Here is a 22248-nt window from a genome sequence, read left to right on the forward strand (position 1 = left end):
AGGGAAAGCTAAGTGGTGGATATTTTGATCCAGATTTATCATTACCGAGCATCAAGCATGAATCATACACATAACATAACATCATAGCGAAGAGAATGTAAGTTGTACAGCTAACAAAAAAAAAAAGAGGAAACAAAAGGTAATCAAAATCCAAAGAATGACAGCGCCGTGGCTCATAAACACAAAATATACAAACAAGATCATCTCCAAACTGCACCAATCCAGCCATCCCAACATGACTCACTCACAACTGAACTCACACTCACACTCACACTTACACTCACACTCACACTCACACTCACACTCACACTCACACTCACACTCACACTCACACTCACACTCACACTCACACTCACACAGCCTCAGGACCCTGCGAGCTAGTTGCCGTCTGATTCCCCATACCAGACCTCCCAATATGCGCGGCCTCTGGCTTCCCAGACACCGAGGAGCCTCGACGATCATACGCTGCAATATCGGGAAAGACAAACTTGGAGCTCTTCCACGGCTTGACTTTCATAACATACATGGTATCGATCTCCTCGAGGGTACGACCCTGGCCCTCAATGACAGCCACATAGACCAGTCCGGCAGCGAGGAACAAACAGCCCGCGAACACATACCCAAGACGGAAATCGATCGCGCTGGTGATGAACGGGGTGAAGAACGCGAGAAGGAAATTCCAGAGCCAGTTCGATGCGGTAGCGAGAGACATGGCGCGGGCGCGGTACTGCGACGGGTATAGCTCCGCGATGATGGTCCAGACCATGGGACCCCATGTACTCGCGAAACCAAGGATGAATAGACAAGCGAAGACGACCATGACGACGCCGGCGGTGTGTGTTTCTTCAGGGTGCTGGTGGTTAAGCGAGAAGTGGCCGACGGAGGCGAAAACCATAAAGCAGACGAACATCCACAAAGCGCCAGCGATGAGGGAGCGCCGACGGCCATAGTTCTCGATCAGGTAGAGACCCAGGAAGGTGGTTCCGAAGTTGACACCTCCCAGGATCATCTGCGTGACGTAGCTATTCTGGATGCCTGCGCCCTGAAAGATGGTGGTGCCGTAGTAGAAGAAGTAATTCGCGCCGGTGAGCTGCTGCAGGGCCTGAAGGGCGACGCCGACGGCGACGCGGTATCCCATCCGCGGGGCGCGGAAGAGGCGCGCCCAGGTAATCTGGCCGCGCTCTTTCTCTTCCTCGAACTTCTGGTGGATCTCGTCGATCTCGAGCTTGAGCATGCGGTGGTTCAGCGGGATGCCGTACATCTTGGCCAGGGTGTTGGCAGCTTTTTCTTCCTTCCCGTTGCGGTAGTCGTAGCGGGCGCTTTCGGGGAACATGGCGATGCCGACGCCCAGGATGATGGCCCATAGGTAGGTTATTCCCATGGGGATGCGCCACGAGGCCGTGCTGTTCTTTTTCTCCGTGCCGAAGTTGATGCAGTTGGCTACGAATATGCCCAGGGTGATGAAGAGTTGGTATGTGCTGGTGGTGGTGGGTGTTAGCGTGGGGGTCTTTGTTTTGTCTGGGGGTGTCGCTCGGGGGATTCTTCTGTTGGGACGTACCTGACTAGTGAACCGCGGATGTGTCGGGGTCCTGTCTCGGCTTGGTACATCGGAACAAGCAATGACAGGGCACCAACGCCGAGGCCAGCTACCCAGCGGCCCATGGCGACCTGGTACCATTTTCCGGTGGGGGAGGATATCTGCACGGTGATGCCGACGCAGACCATCGCGCTCCACCCGCTAATGGACCACTTTCGGCCGATACGGTCGGCAATAGGGGCCGCGATGAGCGCCCCGATCAAGGTACCGACTGACAGCTGGGATAGGCGTGTTAGTATTGGCATGAGACGGAAGTGCCAGTGGAGGCTTACCAGAGCGACAATCAAACCCGAGCGAGCGTTAGTGAAATAGTATGTTCCGTCGGAATGCTGCTGTCCGTATCGCTGAAGGAAGTCCGGCATCTCCAGAAAACCGGAGATCTGACCGGTGTCGTAACCGAAGAGAAAACCTCCCATCGAGACAAAGACACCCATTGTGAACGAGCGCCATGTCAGCAAGGGGATCGGTATATCGACTATCTCGGCCTGTTTCTCGTGACCCGGAATAGTAGTGTTGAGTTGGTCTTCATGCGCCAGTGTCTCGTCGGCGAAATGTTCCTCTGGCCTCACCCGAGGCATTCTCATCTTGGGTAGTCTCATTGTTGTATTTAAATTGTTTTATGGACCGTCGTTATATATACCGTCCCTGTATGTAATATAGCTTTATGTGTAGGCTCTCCGCACTCTGCAGATAACGATCGCGCAGTAGCGATCAGATCAGCTGTAGTCTTCTAGAGACTAGTCAACGATTGCCCTAGTGTCTCGTGTGACATTTATAGCCGGACGGGCCGTGAGCTGAGCAATGCTCATGAGGGGTCCATGATGTCATGTGTCGTACAGGACCTTGCTTATTCCTCCCCGCTTCTTTGTCTGAGCACGAGATGGGACTCGTCTGCGATACCTTCTTCGGCCAGGGTGACAGCTCGCATGTCTGATCGCTCACGTGGTGGGCGTGAGAGTCAGGCGTACAATTGGGTCCCTTAGCCACCGATGTCTGCCGGTGAGTGTTTAGAGTCCGGAGCCGGGGAACCCGGCTGAGAGCCGAACTTTGAAGTGCTCCAGATGCCCGTGATGGGTGGGTCGTCTCTGGTAGCGATCCGGGGAAACTCAATCATTAAGTCATCACTCAGAGGGGAAATCCCAGTGGCGACGATGACAGGTGGGCTTGCGGAACTCCCCAGGTGGCTGACCGATACCACCCTGCGTTCCATGGTTCGGGGTCGTTCCGCCAGATGCCACGCCGGAATCCCCGTGGGGTCTTGGCCTACGTGCCATCTTCTCCGCACGTAGTGAACTGTTATGTTCGTGGATAATTAATACCACCTCTCAGGCTAGCACACTGATGCGGTGCGGTGTTTGCCGGGGCTTCCGCCACATGGGATGATCGCGATCGCGATCGGTATGCGGTGCGTTGACTGGGCGGCGTCCACCGCAAGGGTGACCTGGACTCTAGGTTCAGAGCCGGCGTCGTGATCGTCCACGGGGATCGACGCAGTGCATGAAAGGGAGAACTCACAAAGGTGTTTTCTCGGGTCCGGGACGATCGACTCCGAGGAGCTTTCCACGGCCGTTAAGTCTTGGTCCGACTGTCCGAAATGGAGAGAGACAAAGGCAGGTTATCACTCCTCTGGATAATTATATCAGCATGCTGCTCACGATTATCCAGCCCGTAATACTCGCCTAAACGGTTAGCCGGACATCATCCTCACTTCCATCCAGCTGTAAATCCGATACGTCCAGAGCATATCGATGGCATGCTCTAGCGCGCACGGCCATGAGCTTAAATCTCCGGCAGTACGCTCAGCCGTGTTGAATGATAAGACTGAGGCATCCATGCTGCTTCGAGTCCACTTGAGGTGTCAAAGAAACGTGCGAGTCACCAATGAAAACGTGCGAGGACGGCTTGGGGGCCGTCACCAGACGGGCCGGGCCAAAGGAGCCCTCATTATTTCCCGTATCGACGACCTTTTTCCTCCGATCTCACGGCCTCAGATCAGCCAACGGGCCGGTAGACGGCCTGAGCTAGTACCTCCGGAGACACCGAGTCGTCCATGTGAATAGCTACAAGGGTCACCCTGAACGGCCTTATCGGGGACTAGCGCCGTGAGGATCACGCCGTGCAGATTAGCGCTTACTAGCATTGATTGACCCTGCGCCTCTCAGCGAATTGTGCCTTGGCACTGTGGATGTGACGAGTCCAAAAAGTCCCGCCAGGATCCTGAAGACGTGTGCTTGATTTAGAAATGGTAAGGGTATGCATGTCTGCGATGGTGATATCTGTGCTCATCATCTCGGATGGCATTCTCGGCAGATGCGCATCAGCATCATGGAGCATGTTGCAGTATATAAAGCGGTTGTCTTCTGTCCCAGAGATAATATCCAGTGCAGTTGAGCAAGAGCAGCAGCAGCAGCAGCAACAACAACAACAACAACAACAACAACAACAACAATCATGGCTCTACCTCTCCCAGTGAAACAGCAAGAGACTCGTGAAGCCTCGTGCGCCCTAGACGTTAGTATCAGCTTCCCGCGGTCTGAATCAACCTAACAATGGAAGCAGATCATTGTTGCAGGTGCTGGAATTGGTGGACTTGGCGCAGCAGTTAGCTGTCTCTTGGCAGGTCATAATGTTCATGTCCTGGAGGCTGCTCCTGAGATCCGTGAAGTCGGAGCGGGCATCCAGATTCTTCCCAACGGCTCGCGGATCCTCAAGCACTGGGGGATGGAAGAACGGTTATCCAAGCACTGGCAAGTATCGGAGTCATTCGAGATCAACGGTTACAAAGGGAACAAGATTTCATCCTTGAGCCTGGCGGAGTCCGCATCCCAGTACCCAGGCACATGGTACAGGACGTTTTACCGTCCTCATCTTCAAATGCCTTTGCTTGAGCGCGTGCGCGAACTCGGGGGGAAAGTATCAACCAACGCCAAGGTGATGAATGTCAGCGTCAATCCTGACAATGCGGGTGCGACCGTTATTACCGGAACTGGAGAGGTCCTGACATGCGAGCTCTTCATTGGAGCGGATGGGATATTCGGGGATATCCCAGACATGCTACTGGACAGTCCGACCCCTGCTTCCAAAACCGGCGACTTGGCTTATCGAGTGCTGCTGTCGACTGCGGATCTGCTGAAAGACCCTGAGCTGGCTCCTTTTGTCACCAAGCCTCAGGTCAACTTCTGGCTTGGGCCGGAGAAGCATGTGGGCAAGTCTCCTTTTCCACCCTGTTTATAGCCTCTTCTAACCGTCTTGTAGTCACTTATAACATTGGCAAGGACCACTTCAACGTCGTCCTTCTTGTCCCCGACGACATTCCCGAGAGCTCATCGGCCAACACAGTGAAGGGCAACGTGGAAGAGATGTGCGCGTTGTTCAAGGACTGGGACCCTCGGTAAGCCTCTATCAAGCCGGTCGACCACTGACAACAACTCACAATATCCAGTCTTGGCAAGCTACTCGCACTATGCAAGGAAGTGCAGAAATGGCGTCTGTGCACTCGACTGAACACCCGCACCTGGTCGCATCCCTCAGGGGCAGCGGTCATGATTGGAGACTGTGTCCACGCCACGCTTCCCTACATGGCTGTGGGGTGAGTTCAGTCTGCTCACACATTCAACGGATGAACTGACTTGTATTCAGAGCCGGTCTCGCCATCGAAGACGGCGCCGTGCTAGGAGAATGTCTCGCGCGCCTCCCCAACAACCCCCGGATCAGCAAATCCTCCAACTCCTTCCTCAAGGCCAAGCGGCACGCGCTTGCCGTATTTGAAAAATGTCGCATCGAGCGTGTCCGTATCGCCATCATGCGGTCTCATCGGCAGCGGTACCTCAACCATCTCCCCGATGGTCCCGAGCAAGAGCAACGCGACAGAGACATGCAGTCGACACCCACGCCTGAAGGTGAGGCGCTGGTGTGGCGAGACCCTGGGACGGCGCCGACGCTGTTCGGGTGGAATCATATCCTCGAGGTTTGTCTTCTTTCTCTGCCCCAACACGAGTCCTTTGAAGTTGATAGCTAATGTGTGAGACTGCAGGTTGAATCCAACTGGGACTTGTCTCCGACTACTGCCGAGACGAGCGGGTTGGTGCTGAGTGGGGCGCGTCTGTGAGTGGGTGGCCAGTCTGCTGCCGATTGCTGTTTCTGATCAGTGGTTTTCTTTAGTTTCTGGGTGTACTTTGTCGGGGCTATTGGCCAATACCTGCGTTTCCTTGCGTCAGTTGTGAACAGAGGGGGCCGGCCTCTTCCTCTGGCTGCCTTGGAGAGACAGGTGGGGGTGGAGGGAAGGAAGGATAAGAAGAGGCTATAGAAGGGAGAAATTGGGGATGAGGAAATAATAGACATGATGTTTATCGATGATGGATATAGACTGGAGTTTGCTTCAATGATATTCGCGTTATGGAACTTTTGAAAGGATGGAGTTGTAGGCAATTGAGAGTTGCTGGTAGGATGGAGCGGCCCGGAAATAGATTCCATGTGACAACCCCATTGTGTGTCTGGGAAAACGGCCAGATAACCAAGGCCACCAGCGTGTCTGATTTCATATTTATCATGCCTTCAACTCGATTAATTCACGAAGTCCAGTAGATAGCCTGAGAAATTGGGCTGCAGTCATTACGTCAGGCTTAGATAGCCATTATCCTGGCCTCCTATCACAAGGAAGGGGCTGTGGTTTAGTGGTATAATATTCCCTTAGCATGGGAGAGGTCCGGGGTTCGATTCCCCGCAGCTCCAACCCTTTTTTGTTTTTTCCTTTCCCACTGCGGATCAGAAAGAACATTTGATTTGTTTCCTCTCTCTTTTTTTCTGATTTCTTCTTCTCGCCATAATTTGAGAATTCCCCGCCTACATTTTTACATCATGCTTACTGCGTCCTATCCCTAACCTCCAGATTTCCATCCATCGTTCAAGTTGTATCAGGCTGCTGGGCGTTCTCTCGATCATTTATCTGCATTCAACACTACTCTGTACCATTCAAATATTCAGCCTTTCCAGGAGTAGTGTGGTCCCCAGTATCTACTTATACTGCTGCAGCCTGCAGGACCGCACTAGGCCCTGACCCACCCACCCATTACGCCACCCGTGTCGTAGTTCCAGCACCGGCGGCCCTGCGCCTTATCCTCGCAAGCTAGGATATAGATCGTTAGACTGGCGTTATCTAGCTGGGTTCCGAGTCGCGACTCGACTGAGCGGAGTTGATACCGGGTTATGATCCGGCCCATTAATTAGTGCACAGACGCGGCTTTCCCACAGAACATCTTCATCTTCCATTGCCATATCGGCAACCTGATGAGTCCGACATTTGGATTTCAAACCCGTTCCAAGTTAAGCTGGAGGATAGCCCTAAAATTATCCCTCGCGGGCTCATCCGTTTACCGGTGGATGAAAGGACAGGTCTTAGCTGACTTTGTCTTTGCGCTGTTTGTAGACTGATTACGCGGCGGTTCCTAATATTATGCACCGGCTGCAGGTGATAGCAATAGCATATGCAGTGTTGCGTTGACCTTGGGCAGTGAGGGCGCGAGTATTGACTGATGTTCTGGGCAGATGATGCATCCCGTGATATCAGGGCTTGGGGCTTGAGTCAGCCTGGAAAGACACCGCAGTGGATTAACATTCCACCCCCCCCCCCCAAAAAAAACATGCTCCCAGCTACTATGCTTACACGCCATGGGTCAATCTACATAAACATCACGCAACGAGTACTACCTACAGCGGTCAGCTATGACTTGCAGGATTGATGTCTAACTTCCGATACCAACGATAGGCTGGAGCAGAGGAAAGCTGAAGAAAGCTTCTGACATAAGCACTCTAACGAGCAACCTCAGGAGAGGACCTATAACATCAAGTGGAAAAGTTCGATCCAGACTGTTGAGTGTCGCACAAAACCCGTTAGGCATGTTCCGAAGGTCCGGCCCATTCAAAAGAGCACTGGCCTGACAGCCGCCTATCAAGATGAAGCACACGGGAGCTTGGACGCCCTCTCCTGAACACAGCAGGCTGTCATCTTCTTGGCTAAGGCCAGTTAAACAGGGTTTATTCCTCTCCGAGCTTCTACTGTCAGCAATGCGACGCAGAGTAGCACGATTGATCATCGCCTTATGGTGTGCCGTGTGTTGCATGGGGACCACGGATCCAGGTTGAGTCAGCCTGAGCGACGGTATGCATAGTCCCGAGCATGGGTGTATAGCCCTACTATCTAGCTGGTTGAAGATAAATACTGCCTTCTCTGCCACCATAGCTTCTCATCAGCATCAGCATCAGCATCAGCACAGCACAGCACAGCAACCATTCAAACGCCACCCACACTCAAGACTCACCAGTCTCAAATACAACCCACCCTCCTGCAAAATGAAGTATCAAATTCTCAGCATCCTGAGCGTCCTCTTCGCCGCGACATCGGCCAATCCCGCTCGTACCACCGTATGCCTCCCTCCCATTCCTATCCATCCCCTCTTCCCTCTTCCCTCTTCCCTCTCCCCCCACTAACCCCCCGCCAGAACCAACAAGACATCTCCTCCATAATCAACACCCTCCCCCAAGATCCCAACGGAATAATCCAACTCGGCACGGACGGAGTCCTCCGCTCCCTCGACAGCGAAAACCAAGTAATGGCGTACTTCCCGCTCGACGGGCAGCAAATCAGCGACTTCAACACCAACTTCTTCCCCGCGAGCCAGCAGGCGAGTCTCACGCAGACGTACCAGGGCGTGGACGGCCGCAGCGTGACAGACAACAACCAGATCTACAACCCCAGCCAGGATACGTTGCCGGTGATGCAGGCGAGCGCGAGCGCCAGCGCCAGCGCCATGGCCATGAGCATGAGCATGAGCATGGGCCAGAATGCGCAGGCAACGGGGCTGGCCGGGGGCAGGGTGCCGGTTCCGGATACCTGTGCGAATGTGGGTTGCACGTCCCATAATACTTGCTATCAGACGGGTTGTAGCTCGTGTTTGAGGTCGGGGAATATGGCGGTTGGGTTTTGTCATTAGGTGTTTTGTTTGGTGGTTTGGGGGTGGGTGGGTATATTATGTACCTGGGTGAGTGGGTGATGGCTGGGGCTGGGAACTGGAAACGTGGACGGGGATGGTTGCAGTGGGGGTTCGCGTCTCGGTTTCTCGGGTCTGATTGTCTGGCTGTTTGGCTCCCGACATCCTCTTCTTAGAAGATGACTGACCAGGGCTGACCCGAACCAAGGAGGATTCTCGATTGCGATGATGCGTGAAAATGATTTTACCTGTTTTTGTTTCGGTTTTGATTTTTTGTTTTGTGCGCGACGACGATGTTGAGGTCTGCTTGCTATCCATTCCTTTATCTCAAAGCAAACGATGATGAGTATTGCCCCCAGATGAGGTCCATTTTTCGTATACAGTAAATGGAAGAACGGGGAACTTGGAGAGGTAAGAAAAAAAAAAAAAAGAAAAGAAAAAAAGAAAGAAAAAATAATTGAGAAATTTGGTAGGTAGTTATTTTGAAGCCTGTAACCCTGGCGCCATGAATATCAATCATTGATCGCGCGCTAATATCAAACCGAATAGTAACTAGGAGGCGCTCTGTAGTCTAAATGCAAAAAAAAAGAAAGAAAGAAAGAAAGAAAGAAATAGAAGAAAAAAAAGAGAGAAAACAACTATCTACATATCCGCCCCCACAACCGGGTTCACACCCGCATAATCACCACGACTCAACCTCTCACTCGCCGCCGCCAACTCCGCGTCCGACGGCCGATTCACAATCGTCAAGTAGAGAATATCCTTTAAAACACCAAATCAGCATCATTCCGAACCAAACAACCACACCATACATCAGGAAAAACTCACCTTCTTAATCGACCTCTCTCCCTGCTCCAACGCCCTCCTCTTCCCCTGATACTCCTGTAAGGGCCGCGCATACCGGCGATCACACTCCTGGCGCTGTCGCTCAATCTCATGTTCGGGCAGATTCTGGCGCTCAATGTCATCGAGCTCGCGGTAATACCGATCGCGGATCTCATTCTCGTCTTTCTCGACTTGGCGGAGGGCGCTGCGCACCATAAATCCCTTGTCGCGCTGGATATGGCCGCCGGACAAGAAGCCGACCAGACCGCCGTTGACGGCGGGGTGGTTGGGGTCGAGGTAGCGGTTCTCGAAGCCGCGGGTCAGCGGGACGTTGAGGATGTCGCCTTCGTTTTCGGTGGTCTGGTGGTTGGTTTGTTAGCTTTGCGTGGGAAAAGGGGAGAGAGGTGGGGGGGGGGGGGGAGGTGGACATACATAGCGTGCTCGTGCCCTCCGATCAAGATAATCGTCAATCGCCGCCTTCGCGACCATCGGTTTGGATTTCTTCCGCTTCGCAGCCTCATCGCCAACCGGCACTGATTCCACGGTCGTCGCCTGCCTCAGCATTTCCTTGAACTCACGGCGATCGTCGATGTATATGAGCGGGGCGACTTCCGCGGGTAGGCTCGAAGAGCCTTGCACCTGACCTGAGACGGGGTCTTGGAACTTGCTCCCCAGTTTAATGAGGGGATTTCGGGAGGGTTGGGATGATTCCGAGCCTCGGGAGGAGAGAGATTTCAAAGTGGATAGCGAGCCGCGGAGGGATGAGGTGCGGGAGTCCTGGAATCGACTGGCGAAGGCGCCCAGTTGTTTGACGGGGCTCTCGGCAGATCGGAGTCTCCGGTCTTCTTGGTCCTGGGGGTCGTATTTCATGATCATGCAGTAGAGGCCTGCAGGGCCGAAGAGCTCTTCGTTGTAGCGGTCGATGGTGGCGTTGGTTCTGGAGGGGTGTTAGTTGGAAACATTGTGGGGGATGTGGATAGGAGTACAGACTTGTATTTGATGTGCGCCTTGTTGGCTGCAGTTGCGGCGACCTGGATGGCCGTTGCTACCGCCATGGAGATGACCTCAGGGCTGAAGGATGCGACGCCTGACACGACGGACACGCCGAGGAGCCATTTGTTGCCTTGGAGCGCGGTGTTGGTGTCGTGCAGGAATTGGAGGAAGGTCCATTGATCGATGCCGGAGGATTCAAGGGATGGGGCGTAGGCGGCGATGAAGCCCCGGCCTTTGGAGCCGGGGCGTTGCTGGGGGATCACGATGGGGAGGGGTTGGCCTGACATGGTGGAGGTGGAAGTTTTGGGTGGAAGTCTGGTGGTCGCTGGATAGTTAGGGTGCTGGAGGAGTCTGGGGAATTTATATGATGGCCATGGCATTCATCGCAGAGTTTAAGCAGCGTTGATTGTCAGGGTATACTACTCGTCGTGTTGTAGACCGTCATGTTTTCCTCTTTGGGCAAGCTGGGCGACGGATGGCGGGCGAGCCCTATTGGTCCGAATGATGCTCGCCCCACCCGGTGGTTTCCCCCGCAGCCTTGAGGCGGGGAGAAGATGGACCCGACAACCTTGATGTGAATAGACTTGGTCTAGGCCATGCGACTGGTAATCTGCGCTGGCACAGCCCGATCCTTGCGACGGGGCCTGTTGCAGATCATGTCTGCCGAGGGCACTGACAGTAGCCATGAGTCGGATCGGTGACAACCCATACAAGAGTGAAGTTGGCGATTTTCTTCTCTAGACTTAAGGGGGATGGTAGCAAAACCTCACATATTAAAAAGACCACATGGCGAAGAAAACGACATCGCCATCAGCGACTGCATGTTTTCATATTGATACTTGCGCGATATGATCTTGATGCAATAACACCTGACAGTATCTAGCTACAGCCCACCTGGGAAGTCTATTTTCAGGGTTTCCGGCACCGCTAGTCGAGATTCGGTTCACATTTCGATCTTAATGTTGGCAAGTAAGCCTCCTGGCAATAGACCTTCTGAACTACGGACATGGTGGCAGCCTGCATTACGAGCTCTAATCTTCTGTCCTGATTCTTGAAGGATGGTGGGGGATTGGAGCAAATTCTTTCCCTTCCGGGTGATGAGAACGAAACCTATACCGCAACAGGAAACCGTCAAGTTGGCTCGCAGGTATTCCGTTCGGGAGTAGTGCACGTTCTGCAATCCTGATTAGGCTTAGTGCTGTATTCAGCCGGGAATAGCAAATCCTGGCGGAGACAGTCCAGGCTCCAAGTCCCTGTCCATTGCTGAGATCGGCTGATATCAGCGATCGGGCAGATCTTAGTTCTGGCGCGAAGCTGGGCGGTACTATCTATCTGATCCTGAGAGCTTGTAATATGGAGCCTGCAGAGAGAAGCGTGTTGATTGAATCTCCTCGACGCTGATGGTCACGTGAGCGTTCTGGCTGTACCGGCTTCGCCGAGTCGCCGACATATACTTTACAAGTTTGTTCTAAACTAAGCAATCAATAAAGCATTTGTGAGAAATGTCGAAATAAATTCCTCATACGGGAAGAGTCGATCCCCGATATACCTCGAATTTTGCGCTCTACTCCGGTTGAACTCTGCCACCACCACAGAAGACCAGGCCGGCAAAAGTATATTGCTCGTGAATAGCAACGAGTACCCCAACATCAAGTACTATTCTACCCAACTTCTGGACTTTGAAAGGGGTTCTAGAGACATCACAGCAGTCCACTGCCCTCCATAAGGTGTCAAATCAAGTCTCACATGCAGTTGACTCTGCTATGTAGGCGTGGCAGGGGTGTGGTGTGGCTGCTGTGGCTAGACTGTTGTGATGTATTACACGCATCATCACGCAATGCAATGCCTTACTAACATCCAATCAGCTCGCATGGCTCAGTTGGTAGAGCGCATGACTAGTAATCATGAGGTCCTCGGTTCGAATCCGAGTGTGAGCATCTCCTTCTTCTTTTTGCCTTTTCTTTACCCGTCCGAGGAAGGGAGATGGTCCTTTACTACGGAGTACTTCTCCTACAGCCAATTTTTAGCCTGTGAACCTTATTTTTCCAGTGAACCCAATCCAATATATATGCACGTATCCTGCAGAGTGCAACCCCAGCTGGGAAATTCTCATGCCAAGAAGGCCGCGCCTCGGCATCCCGGAAGCTCGGAACGGCGGGGCAATCGGGTATATCTTCAACCGGATCATCACCACCAGGGAAACCTCAGTTTGCGCTGCTGCCTGTCTGTCCCCTCTTCAGATTAGATCCCTCAAAGACCCTTCGACAGACGGAATCGCTCCTTCTGCATATACTCCAGCTATCGAATTATTGTACGGCCCTCATTGCCCCTCTCAATCGTGTGCTGCAGTCCCTAACACTCCGCCGCCACAGCCTCGCTACGTCAGAACTCAACCCCGCAGCCACCACCACCACCACCACCACCATGCCTCCCCCGCCTCCTCAGCTCCCCGAACACCAGACCCTGGTCTACTTCACCGTCGACGGCCACGATGTGAAGATGGACTACTACCTCCCGCCCAATGCCAGCGGAAATCTGCCCGCCATCATCTACTACCACGGTGGCGGGATGACCGCGGGGTCGCGGCGGGGTATGGGCTTCCCGCGCTGGCTGTACAGTGAGTCCCCCCCCCCCCCCCCCCAATTCCCCCCCCCTACTCCTCCTCCTCCAGCTATCCACCATCTAACACATTTCCATAGACCACTGCCAACAAAAGAACTACATCTTTATCGCGGCGGACTACCGCCTCTGCCACCCAACCACAGCACTCGACCAAATCGAAGACGCGAAAGCACTCTTCAGATACCTGTCCAACGACTTCCAGACCATCCTCCCCGAAACCACCACCCTCGACACGACCCGCATCGCCGTGACGGGCTTCTCAGCAGGCGGCTACTCCGCACGCGCCGCCTGCGTGTACGCCTCCCCCAAGCCGGCCGCAATGCTAACCGGCTTCGGCAGCGCCGGCGACTGGCTCCTCGACCACTGGACGCGGGGACGCCCCCCCACCTCCATCGCAGGCCGAGTCAACCTCGACGACATTCCCCGCCTCTTGGCCGACAAAACCGTCGTGAGCGACGACATGCCCGCGCCGGGGGGGATGATGAGCAACCGGTTCGCGCTGACGGTGCGGTGGGAGCTCGACGGGACGTTCCTGGATGGCTGTCTGGGTCGGCCTGGGCTCGGGGCGGAGCTGGATAAGGTGGAGTATGCGCAGCGGGCGGACAAATTGCCCGAGGACCTGAAGCCCGGGTTCTTGCAGCTGTTTGTCGATGAGAAGTACCCGCCTTCGGTGTTTGTCCACGGGACGGCGGATGAGGTGGTGCCCGATCAGGAGAGCAAGAATCACCACGAGCAGTTGAAGGCCCTGGGAGTCAAGACGGAGTTGTTGTTGGTTCCCGGCGGGAATCACGGTCTGGTCGACTTCAGTGCGGGCTTTCCACCCAAGCCGTTCCCGGGCTCCGTGGAGGCGTATGCGAGGGGTTTGGAGTTTATTGAGGAGGCTTTTGCGGCGGTTTAGAGGAGGGGGTGGATGGGCTTATTTTTTCGAGCCATTTGCACTGGAATACAAACATAGATAGATATATGAGAGTAAACAGTTAGATCCGAGAAACTCGTCATGACAACAATAACAGAGACTCGTTTGTAGGCCATTCTGTCCTCTCCATACCAGTTGCACGGGAGTGAAGAAACTGTGGCGCACAGGTGACCCGTACAATGCGACCGAGATGCGTAACAATTTATTTTGGATTCTCAGAACAACTACCTGTCTTGGCTGAATCAAATAGCAAAAGCTCTCTGTCCGGCAAACTAGACGATAAAAGAAGAGTTTAATGCCGGAGAAGACCGAAAACATTTCTCCTACTCGCCCCCCCCCCCCAAACGGTGTTTTTCTTTATGCCCAGTAGACTCACACCCAAAGAGCTATCCGTTTTCATTCTGCGGCTTATCCGAGGCAGACCCGCCAGTGGACCCGAAGCTATCAGTATACCAAAAGGGGAGTGGAGAGTACAACCGAAACGAGTGAGTTGAGTCGACTGCATGAAAGTTAGATGTAAGCCCCCAGCCAGACATTGTTCAGCTGGACGCCCAGGCCTAGAACGACCGGCCGGGGAGAAGACGCTCTGCGGGGTAAACGTGGGGAAAAGTGGGAGGGAATACGGGGGAGGCGGCGGCCGGCGGCCAATCGGGTGGTTGGAAGAGCCGGTCGGCAGTGCGATGCTATGGGGGTTCTGCAGGGGGCTTCTTTATGCTTCAGGTGTATTTGATTTGAGGCGTGATGTGTCCTGGTATGTGACATAGTAGACGGAGGGACATAGTACTGTCAGGACAAGCGATGTTCATGGCTGAGAACCATCCGAGGCAATTTTACAAGAGACAAATTCTTGATCCCATCGGCAGTGAATGGATAGTTAATGCTACATAATCATGGCTCTCTGATGGTGACTGTGACTAGCCTGCTTTCTACTCTCAGGACGTCTTTCATAATTGCGACGTTTGTCTACATCATCTGCCTACATTATTCTCATCCTCTGTCAAGGTATTCGGGTGCATTTCTAGCATCCCAGAACACATATCTGGCAAATATCAGTTAGCGCACTCGAGCAACCCGCACTTCTTAACTGGGTTATACAAGCGACAGGAGCCTATTTCTTGCTAGAGACACACGCTTGGCATTGCCGTCTTCCCTATGACCTATCAGGAAACTTCGCGTCTCATGCCCAGAATACACGAATAGATCAATCTCGACCTTCCATCCGTTACCCCCTTCTAGCTAGAGCACGGACTCATGGCTAAGCTGCTAAATATTTTAACGCTGGTCATTGTCCATTGGTAAATTGACAAAATTGACTTCCGGAGAGACGGAAATGCAGCAAACCTTCGGTGGGCCGGCCCTGGACTGGTATGAGTGATTGTGCCCCGGAAAACTGATCACCCGCTTCACCTCGTATTGGATCTGGGGTCCATCTCCCGCACTGACAGCAGGCGTCATCCCCACACGATTCCGGGGAAGGAGAGGGTTTTCCCTTGGTACCGAATAGAGGGAGTGGGGATTAGGTTCGAATTGCAGTGGTTCTATCTGAGCTGGATGTCGACTGAGATGGGTATAAATATATTGCTGATGGCGAGGGAATGTTTGAGATACTATGGAAGCACAGTTACTACTTTTCTCATCTTCTTGAAAGCCGTTGACAGGTAGAACATCCACAATGAAGCCTCAGACCGAGCACTTCGAGGGCGAAAAGCAGGAGCACCCACACTCCACTCACCAAGAGAACCAAGATCTCGAGAATGCTCTGGTACAAGGAAACCACGACGTCCCAGAAGAAATTGCTCTGCTCACACCCGAGCACCGTGAATACCTCCTCCAACGCCACGGCACCTTGAACCTGGAGCCAATCCCTGACATGACCGATGCCGACCCCTACAACTGGCCGCGGTGGAAGGTACCATCCCCATCTCTAGCCTTTTGTTCCTGACTAAACCCCCCCCAGAAAACCTCAAACCTCATCCTAGTCTCTTTCCACGGCATGATGGGCACATTCACCGCCGCATCGATTCAAAGCGCATTTGTGCCCATGTCCGAGGACCTGGGGGTCAGTCTCCAGCGAACCAGCTACCTCGTCTCGCTGTTCATCGCAATCCTCGGCGGTGCTCCCCTTTTCTGGCGCCCGCTGTCTAATCGCTACGGGCGACGGCCTATTTTCCTGATTTCTCTCGTCTGCAGTCTGGTGGGCAATGTTGGCTGCGCGAAGAGTCCTACCTACGCAACCATGGGTCTCTGCAGGGCTATCACGGCCTTCTTTATTAGTCCTGCTATCGGGATCGGGAGTGCCGTTGTGGCGGAGACCTTCTTCAAGAAAGACCGTGCCCGATGCATGGGCGTTTGGACCTTGATGGCGACTTTGGGTGTGCCTGTCGCCCCGCTTATATTTGGATTTGTGACGTTGCGGGTGGGATATCGATGGATCTTCTGGATCCTGGCAATTGTAAGCCCCTGTCCTGGAGTAGATGGACATCGTTGAAACTAACCCGCCTAGACCAACGGCGTCCAGCTCCTACTCTACATCTTCCTGGGATCCGAAACCCTCTACATGCGAAAACCCACCCCAGGCGGCCCCCAACAGACCAACCCCCGGCACCACCGCCTCTCCATCCTCAAACCCATCGACCCGACCCCCCTCCGCCTCTACGACTTCCTCTCGCCCTTCACCCTCGCCCTCCGCCCCTGCATCATGATCCCCGTCGCCGCCTACGCCATGGTCTTCCTCTTCGCCAGCGTCTTCGTCTCCATCGAAATCCCCCAAGTCTACCCAGAAAAATTTAACTTCAACGCCCAGCAAGTCGGCCTCCAATTCATCAGTATGATCGTCGGCTCTGTCCTGGGCGAGCAGATCGGCGGCTACGCATCCGACCAATGGATGTGGCAGCGCCAACGCCGAATCCACCAGATGCCTGCACCAGAGTACCGGCTTTGGCTGGGGTATATCGGCCTTGCGCTGACATGCTGCGGGATGGTGGTTTTTCTGGTCCAGCTGGGGAATTCAGATACGTGGAACGTCACGCCGCTGGTGGGCGCGGCGATCGCGGCGGCGGGGAACCAGATCGTCACGACGGTGAATGTTACGTACGCGGTGGATTGCTATCGCGAGGATGCGGCGAGTATTGGCGTTTTCGTGACGTTCGTGAGGCAGATCTGGGGGTTTGTGGGGCCGTTTTGGTAAGTGATTGGCTCAGGTCCAAGTAGTTTATGCGATTGCTAATATGAGGGGGTGGATAGGTTTCCGCAGATGTTGGAGAGTGTGGGGTATAATGGGAGTGTGGGGGTCGTGCTGGGTCTGATTATGGGAGTTTCGGTCATTCCGACGATTTTGCTGCATTGGAAGGGTCGGGCTTGGAGATAGGCGAGTAGATATTGTGGAGCGTATGGACTGATCTGGCTTCCTGCTTAATATAAGCCTCGAGGATATAATGAGAAAACAACATGGAAGACATCTCTCTGATAAATAACAAAGGCCATCTCACATTATATACTAATCAAGAACCCCTCATCCCAATATCATGCAATATGCACCCCCAACCAACTCCAAAAAAAAAAAAAAAAAAATAGAATCGTACTCCCCACTCCCCAAGAAACCCATCCCACATCAACCCATCTACTCCCTCTTCACCTTCGTCACATGCACCCAAACATACACAAACGGGAAAATCGTCTCCGGCACCAACGTCCAGACAATAATCCCCACACTCCACAACGAAGCCACATACCCCCAGTTCTGGGGGACATTCCAGTATCGCCAGAAGAACACCCCGTAGGCAGTAAAACAGCCCAGATAGCGGGTGAGCCTGGATCACCAGTCAGCCAAGTTCATACCCACCCACACACCCACCCACATCTACCGTACCTCCCCAAGCATACCGTAATGAATGCATAAACAGCAAAAAAAAAAAAAAAAAAAAAAAAAAAAAAAAAAAAAAAAAAAAAAAAAACCTACCAAACATCCAACGACTGCCCCCTCGTATCACCCTCCGAAATCAACTCGCCCAAACAAACCCACCCAATGGGCAACTGGAGCAAAATGCCCGACCAAAACGCGGTAACCTGCTCCCTCTCATCGGGCCAACAAACCGTGGCAGCCTTCAACGCTGCAACCCCCAACCCCACAAACGCCAGCATCCTGGCCCCCAGCACGCGTCTCTCCTGCGCAGCATGCGCCCTCCACAGCGCCACGCCCACGAACCCCAGATCGAGCACAAACCACGCCAGGAACGCGAGGACCTCGAAGCGGGAGGACGTTGTCGCGAACGCGTAGAAGAGCTCGTACGCGAGCGTCAGACTCATGAATTGGATGGACTTGTGGCGCGCGCCGGGGTACGTTCGGTCGCTGTAGGTGCGGATGGCGCAGAAGATGTAGCATAGGGCGTAGAGCGTGCCGCAGGCGATTATGAGGCCGTCTTGGATGAAGAGGTAGCTTTCGGGGGGTGGAGGGCGAGGTCGCGCGGTTGGGGGATTAGGTGGGGGGTTTGGTGCGAGGGGGTGAATGGGGTCATTCTTTTTTTTTTCTTTCTTTCTTTCTTTCTTTCTTTCTTTCTTTCTTTCTTTCTTTCTTTCTTTCTTTCTTTTCTTTTTCTCTTTTTTTTATAAAAGAAAGATCTCGATTTCTTTTTTTTGGATTGGGGTGGTTTGATGGGAAGATGGAAGGGGGAGGGAGGGAGGGAGGTGGTTGGTCTATGTATGTTTTTCTATGGGAGAATGGATGGTGCTGCTGGTGGTGGAATGCTCGCTGCCTGGGCTTTATAGTGAGGGGAGGGAATGGATGGATCGGATGGCCCGGATCGGGTGCTGCGGGCGCTTCCCCCACGTTTGCGCAGCTGCAGGTATGATGTCACTCACTGTCAGACTTCAAGTCGACTGAATCAAACCACCTCATTCAGGATGGACCCTAGTACGGTGTTTATATAAGCCCGTCGAAAAACCATGTAGCAGTTAGTACCCAGTGGGGGAAAGGGCAAATTTGAAAGTTTTGAGATATGGATATCATCATTTGCGACGGACAAGTATGTGGACATCGTCTGTCCAGCACCTTGGGCACAGGAGTCTAAAGAATACCAACTAGGGGCGTTCAGGTATACTCACGGATCTAGACAGAATATCCATGTTTGTCTCGACTTGTAGGGCTGGTAGCTATTTGTAGAATCCGGCTGTGCTCCATCCACAGTGCTTCTTGCCCAAGATGGTAGATCCGATCACACCCATTCGAATAGGGCGAGGGGTGTGAGGGGGGAGAGGGATGTTGTAACATGTACGAACCAAACCAAGATCGGATCTGATTCTGGGAGTAGAAAGCAGGGTTGCAAGAAGCCACCGCGGGAAAAGACTCCGACCGACCGACCGACTGCTTTGAGAGTCTGCCTCAAACCCCGACGTCAGACCGCATTCGATTGTCGAAGCCTGGTGGGTGAACGGGCCAGCGCCCCAAGGCTCGGCCCGCCGATTAGCCTCCAGGGAGAAGCCGGACATACCGGGGGGTTCAGGTCTATTGTTTTATCCCCTCTGCAATTTCGAGACCGTGTCTGCTCGTATTATGGCAACGAATGTCTGCGTGTATACGACTCCTGCTATTCTTATCTTGACTGTTGACTGCTATCATAGTTTTCAAAGGTCAGTTCTCTCTATCCCGAATCCTCCAATAATGGCATCCCTCTTGCCGCCGAGACCCGCGATGGATGACGCGACGCAACCCCGCCGCCAGCCTTGCAGGCGCAAGGCGATCGCCCCTTCAGACTAATATTACATTCTCTCCCGAGTTGTCGAGCATTAGACTAGATCGTTTCTTTCCCCTCTATGCCGGCAACATACAACCGTATATATACATACCTCTTCCGACAACCGGAAAACCAGAACAATCGGCCGATGTCGCGCCCCGCACTCGATGAATTCCAGATCGGATGGATCTGCGCCCTTCCCATCGAGGAGGCTGCCGCCCGAGAAATCCTCGACGAGAGATTCGACTCCCTCGAGGAGCAAGACGAGGCAGATCCGAATATCTACACTTTGGGCCGAATCGGCAAACATTATGTGGTCATCACATGTTTAGGGGGAGAGTATGGGATGACGTCGGCCACGACAGCGGCGAATAACATGACGCGGACTTTTTCGAGGTCGCTACGGGTTGGATTGCTGGTCGGGGTGGGTGGAGGGATTCCATCGCCTGCTCATGACATCCGACTGGGGGATGTGGTGATCAGTTATCCGACGGGGACGTGTGGTGGTGTGCTACAGCATCATGTTGGGAAGATTGTGAGAGATGGGAAGCTGATCCGTACTGGGGCGTTGAATGGTCCTCCTAGGTTGTTGCTTGGGGCGGTGAATAAGATGAGAGCGGCTGAGTTGACGGATGATCCTCTCTATCCTTCTTATATTGATAAGGTGATCCGAAAGAATTCACGCACGAGACGTAATTTCAGACGACCGGACTCGGAACACGATCGCCTGTTCCAGGCTCAGTATGAACATCCCTCTGATTCAGCCAGCTGTGATGATTGCCCTGCAGACTGGGAAGTGGCAAGGGATAGGAGGGACGATAGACCGCACACACACTACGGCATCATCGCATCGGGGAATCTGGTAAAGAATGGCATAACAAGAGAACGACTTCGGAGAGAGACGGGTGCGTTATGTTTTGAGACAGAAGCCGCGGGATTGATGAAGCACTTCCCTTGTATTACTGTCCGGGGTATCTGCGACTATGCCGATTCGCATAAGAACAAGAGATGGCAGGGGTACGCTGCGTTGGTGGCTGCGTCCTATGCTAAGGAATTACTCAGTCATATGACTCATGATCAGGTATCAAATGAGAGGCTTATGAAAGATAGTCGAAGTAAGTCAGAGATTTTTGAGGTTCATTTTGGGTGCTGGGCTGACTCCTTTCCACAGCGACATTTATGGGCGAGTTTAAGAGTGGAAGCAAAAGCGCTGGTCACATTGAGCAAACCATTGATATGAACCAAGTATTCATTGCAGACGGAGCTAAGTTTGGCTCCTCTAACAGTGAGCAATTTCTATCCTTTCAAAGTATCCGAGTCAAGATTCTTCCGCAGATTGAACGATGGCTTGCATCACTGGTTGCAAAACGCATGTTTTGGTTACATGGTATGACGGATACCAGCAAACCCATCATTTCTCGAGGAATGCTAGGAATTTTCGAGGAAAGAAACGTATTAGGCGCAACTTTTATCCTAAAGACGGTTGAAGAAAACCGGGAAATTGCAAAGCCGCTACTCCTGACACTTCCAAACCAGCTTGTCACTGTTGGACCATAACTAATACCCAGTCTCGGAATGGCACTGCAGACTGATCCTCACCCGGGAAGCAATTTGATCAACTCCTCCTCTATTTACTGTCCTATATGACCCATACCTTCTGTAGTTCAAGCACATACGACCATAGGGTGTGGAGAACAGGGCTTCCCGTCCGCTCAGCCGTACTTAAGCCACACGCCGGGAGGTTAGTAGTTGGGTGGGTGACCACCAGCGAATCCCTTCTGTTGTATGTTTTTGTCTTTTTTTCCTCCCTCTGATTGGTGGAGAGGGTAACACAACCATAGTAAAAAGGCGGGTGACCACCAGCGTGTCTACTGTCTTGTATGTTGGTGCTCACCCCCTACCTACTACTACCTTTTAGATTTATGTGATACGGAGTACTAGCTGGCTGACCATCAGCGAATCTTTTCTGTTTGTATTTGTGCTTTTGATATATTTATATGTCTTTCTCTGCAAGAACCCTGGAGGTGGTGGTTGCGACTATTGTTTTGCTTGCGAGGGGAGTACTGCTCTTTCGGTGGCTACACTGTTGGTGGCCGGAAATGCAATCCCGCATCTCGTCCGTAAGGTAGATAACTATAGCGGACAAGAACAAGATGTGTCTCTAATTGCTAGTACGGAGTACATCTCCACACAGCTCGAGTGCCAGAAAACCAGTATTTTCCTATCAGGTTGCTACATTGTTATTTTCGAGACTTCTATTACACCCAAGAACAGGAGTGACAGCCCTTCGGACTAAACAAGAAAGCTAACCACGGAAAAAAAAAAACACTTTATCATGGGGTAGATGTCGTACCGAAGGGCCTTTTATAGAACACGGCGAAAATATATTTCATCCAACGCAAGTTTCTGTCTTCTGTCCACCAAACGACCATAAGCATGTTTATACTGTCTCGGCCACAGTCCAAGATTCATAACTGAGAAGGATCATGTCCACTTCATTTTTCGAATCGCACTTCCTTTACTGGCTAGAAGCAAGGTGTCTGTTTTTACCATGTAGAGGTATTTCATCTCGTTCTTTGC

The 22248-nt window shown here is 52.9% G+C and overlaps 9 protein-coding genes and 2 non-coding genes across 11 annotated transcripts; 7 read left to right on the top strand and 4 right to left on the bottom strand.

Moving 5' to 3' along the window:
* Window positions 1-352: 352 nt before the first annotated feature.
* BO70DRAFT_369778 (sugar porter family MFS transporter) lies at window positions 353-2175 on the bottom strand (the record flags this gene model as incomplete). The annotated part of the gene is made up of 3 exons (XM_025544703.1): window positions 353-1478; window positions 1559-1815; window positions 1870-2175. 3 exons carry the CDS (start codon window positions 2173-2175, stop codon window positions 353-355), a joined length of 1689 nt encoding a protein of 562 aa, XP_025400929.1.
* Window positions 2176-2576: 401 nt separating this feature from the next.
* BO70DRAFT_394716 (uncharacterized protein) lies at window positions 2577-3372 on the bottom strand (the record flags this gene model as incomplete). Its single annotated transcript, XM_025546477.1, has 4 exons — window positions 2577-2890; window positions 2972-3182; window positions 3253-3276; window positions 3331-3372. The coding sequence occupies 4 exons, from the start codon at window positions 3370-3372 to the stop codon at window positions 2577-2579; spliced, it is 591 nt and encodes a 196-aa protein (XP_025400930.1).
* Window positions 3373-3988: 616 nt separating this feature from the next.
* On the top strand, window positions 3989-5967 carry BO70DRAFT_360461 (FAD dependent oxidoreductase). The gene is made up of 7 exons (XM_025542785.1): window positions 3989-4108; window positions 4157-4802; window positions 4853-4988; window positions 5040-5186; window positions 5237-5564; window positions 5631-5701; window positions 5759-5967. Exons 1-7 carry the CDS (start codon window positions 4049-4051, stop codon window positions 5901-5903), a joined length of 1533 nt encoding a protein of 510 aa, XP_025400931.1. The 5' UTR covers window positions 3989-4048; the 3' UTR covers window positions 5904-5967.
* A 289-nt stretch (window positions 5968-6256) lies between these two features.
* BO70DRAFT_t103 lies at window positions 6257-6328 on the top strand. The gene has a single exon. It is a non-coding gene; the product is annotated as a tRNA-Ala (tRNA).
* A 1617-nt stretch (window positions 6329-7945) lies between these two features.
* BO70DRAFT_394718 (uncharacterized protein) lies at window positions 7946-8586 on the top strand (the record flags this gene model as incomplete). Its single annotated transcript, XM_025546478.1, has 2 exons — window positions 7946-8017; window positions 8095-8586. The coding sequence occupies 2 exons, from the start codon at window positions 7946-7948 to the stop codon at window positions 8584-8586; spliced, it is 564 nt and encodes a 187-aa protein (XP_025400932.1).
* A 639-nt stretch (window positions 8587-9225) lies between these two features.
* On the bottom strand, window positions 9226-10688 carry BO70DRAFT_351296 (uncharacterized protein; the record flags this gene model as incomplete). Its single annotated transcript, XM_025541736.1, has 4 exons — window positions 9226-9345; window positions 9412-9768; window positions 9841-10345; window positions 10399-10688. The coding sequence occupies 4 exons, from the start codon at window positions 10686-10688 to the stop codon at window positions 9226-9228; spliced, it is 1272 nt and encodes a 423-aa protein (XP_025400933.1).
* A 1577-nt stretch (window positions 10689-12265) lies between these two features.
* Window positions 12266-12338, top strand: BO70DRAFT_t104. Its single transcript has one exon. It is a non-coding gene; the product is annotated as a tRNA-Thr (tRNA).
* Window positions 12339-12440: 102 nt separating this feature from the next.
* On the top strand, window positions 12441-14085 carry BO70DRAFT_311411 (alpha/beta hydrolase). The gene is made up of 2 exons (XM_025540179.1): window positions 12441-13018; window positions 13101-14085. Exons 1-2 carry the CDS (start codon window positions 12826-12828, stop codon window positions 13919-13921), a joined length of 1014 nt encoding a protein of 337 aa, XP_025400934.1. The 5' UTR covers window positions 12441-12825; the 3' UTR covers window positions 13922-14085.
* A 1526-nt stretch (window positions 14086-15611) lies between these two features.
* Window positions 15612-17802, top strand: BO70DRAFT_422296 (MFS general substrate transporter; the record flags this gene model as incomplete). The annotated part of the gene is made up of 4 exons (XM_025547555.1): window positions 15612-15848; window positions 15897-16391; window positions 16443-17122; window positions 17183-17802. 4 exons carry the CDS (start codon window positions 15612-15614, stop codon window positions 17304-17306), a joined length of 1536 nt encoding a protein of 511 aa, XP_025400935.1. The 3' UTR covers window positions 17307-17802.
* BO70DRAFT_378382 (uncharacterized protein) lies at window positions 17477-19178 on the bottom strand. The gene is made up of 3 exons (XM_025545259.1): window positions 19040-19178; window positions 17898-18454; window positions 17477-17748 (listed from the first exon to the last, which is right to left on the bottom strand). The coding sequence occupies exons 1-3, from the start codon at window positions 19058-19060 to the stop codon at window positions 17559-17561; spliced, it is 768 nt and encodes a 255-aa protein (XP_025400936.1). The 5' UTR covers window positions 19061-19178; the 3' UTR covers window positions 17477-17558.
* A 353-nt stretch (window positions 19179-19531) lies between these two features.
* Window positions 19532-21320, top strand: BO70DRAFT_311414 (purine and uridine phosphorylase). Its single transcript, XM_025540180.1, has 2 exons — window positions 19532-20783; window positions 20840-21320. The coding sequence occupies exons 1-2, from the start codon at window positions 19748-19750 to the stop codon at window positions 21223-21225; spliced, it is 1422 nt and encodes a 473-aa protein (XP_025400937.1). The 5' UTR covers window positions 19532-19747; the 3' UTR covers window positions 21226-21320.
* Window positions 21321-22248: the final 928 nt, after the last annotated feature.

This window comes from Aspergillus heteromorphus, assembly GCF_003184545.1.
Source record: "Aspergillus heteromorphus CBS 117.55 chromosome Unknown BO70scaffold_7, whole genome shotgun sequence".
NCBI classification, from domain to species: domain Eukaryota; kingdom Fungi; phylum Ascomycota; class Eurotiomycetes; order Eurotiales; family Aspergillaceae; genus Aspergillus; species Aspergillus heteromorphus.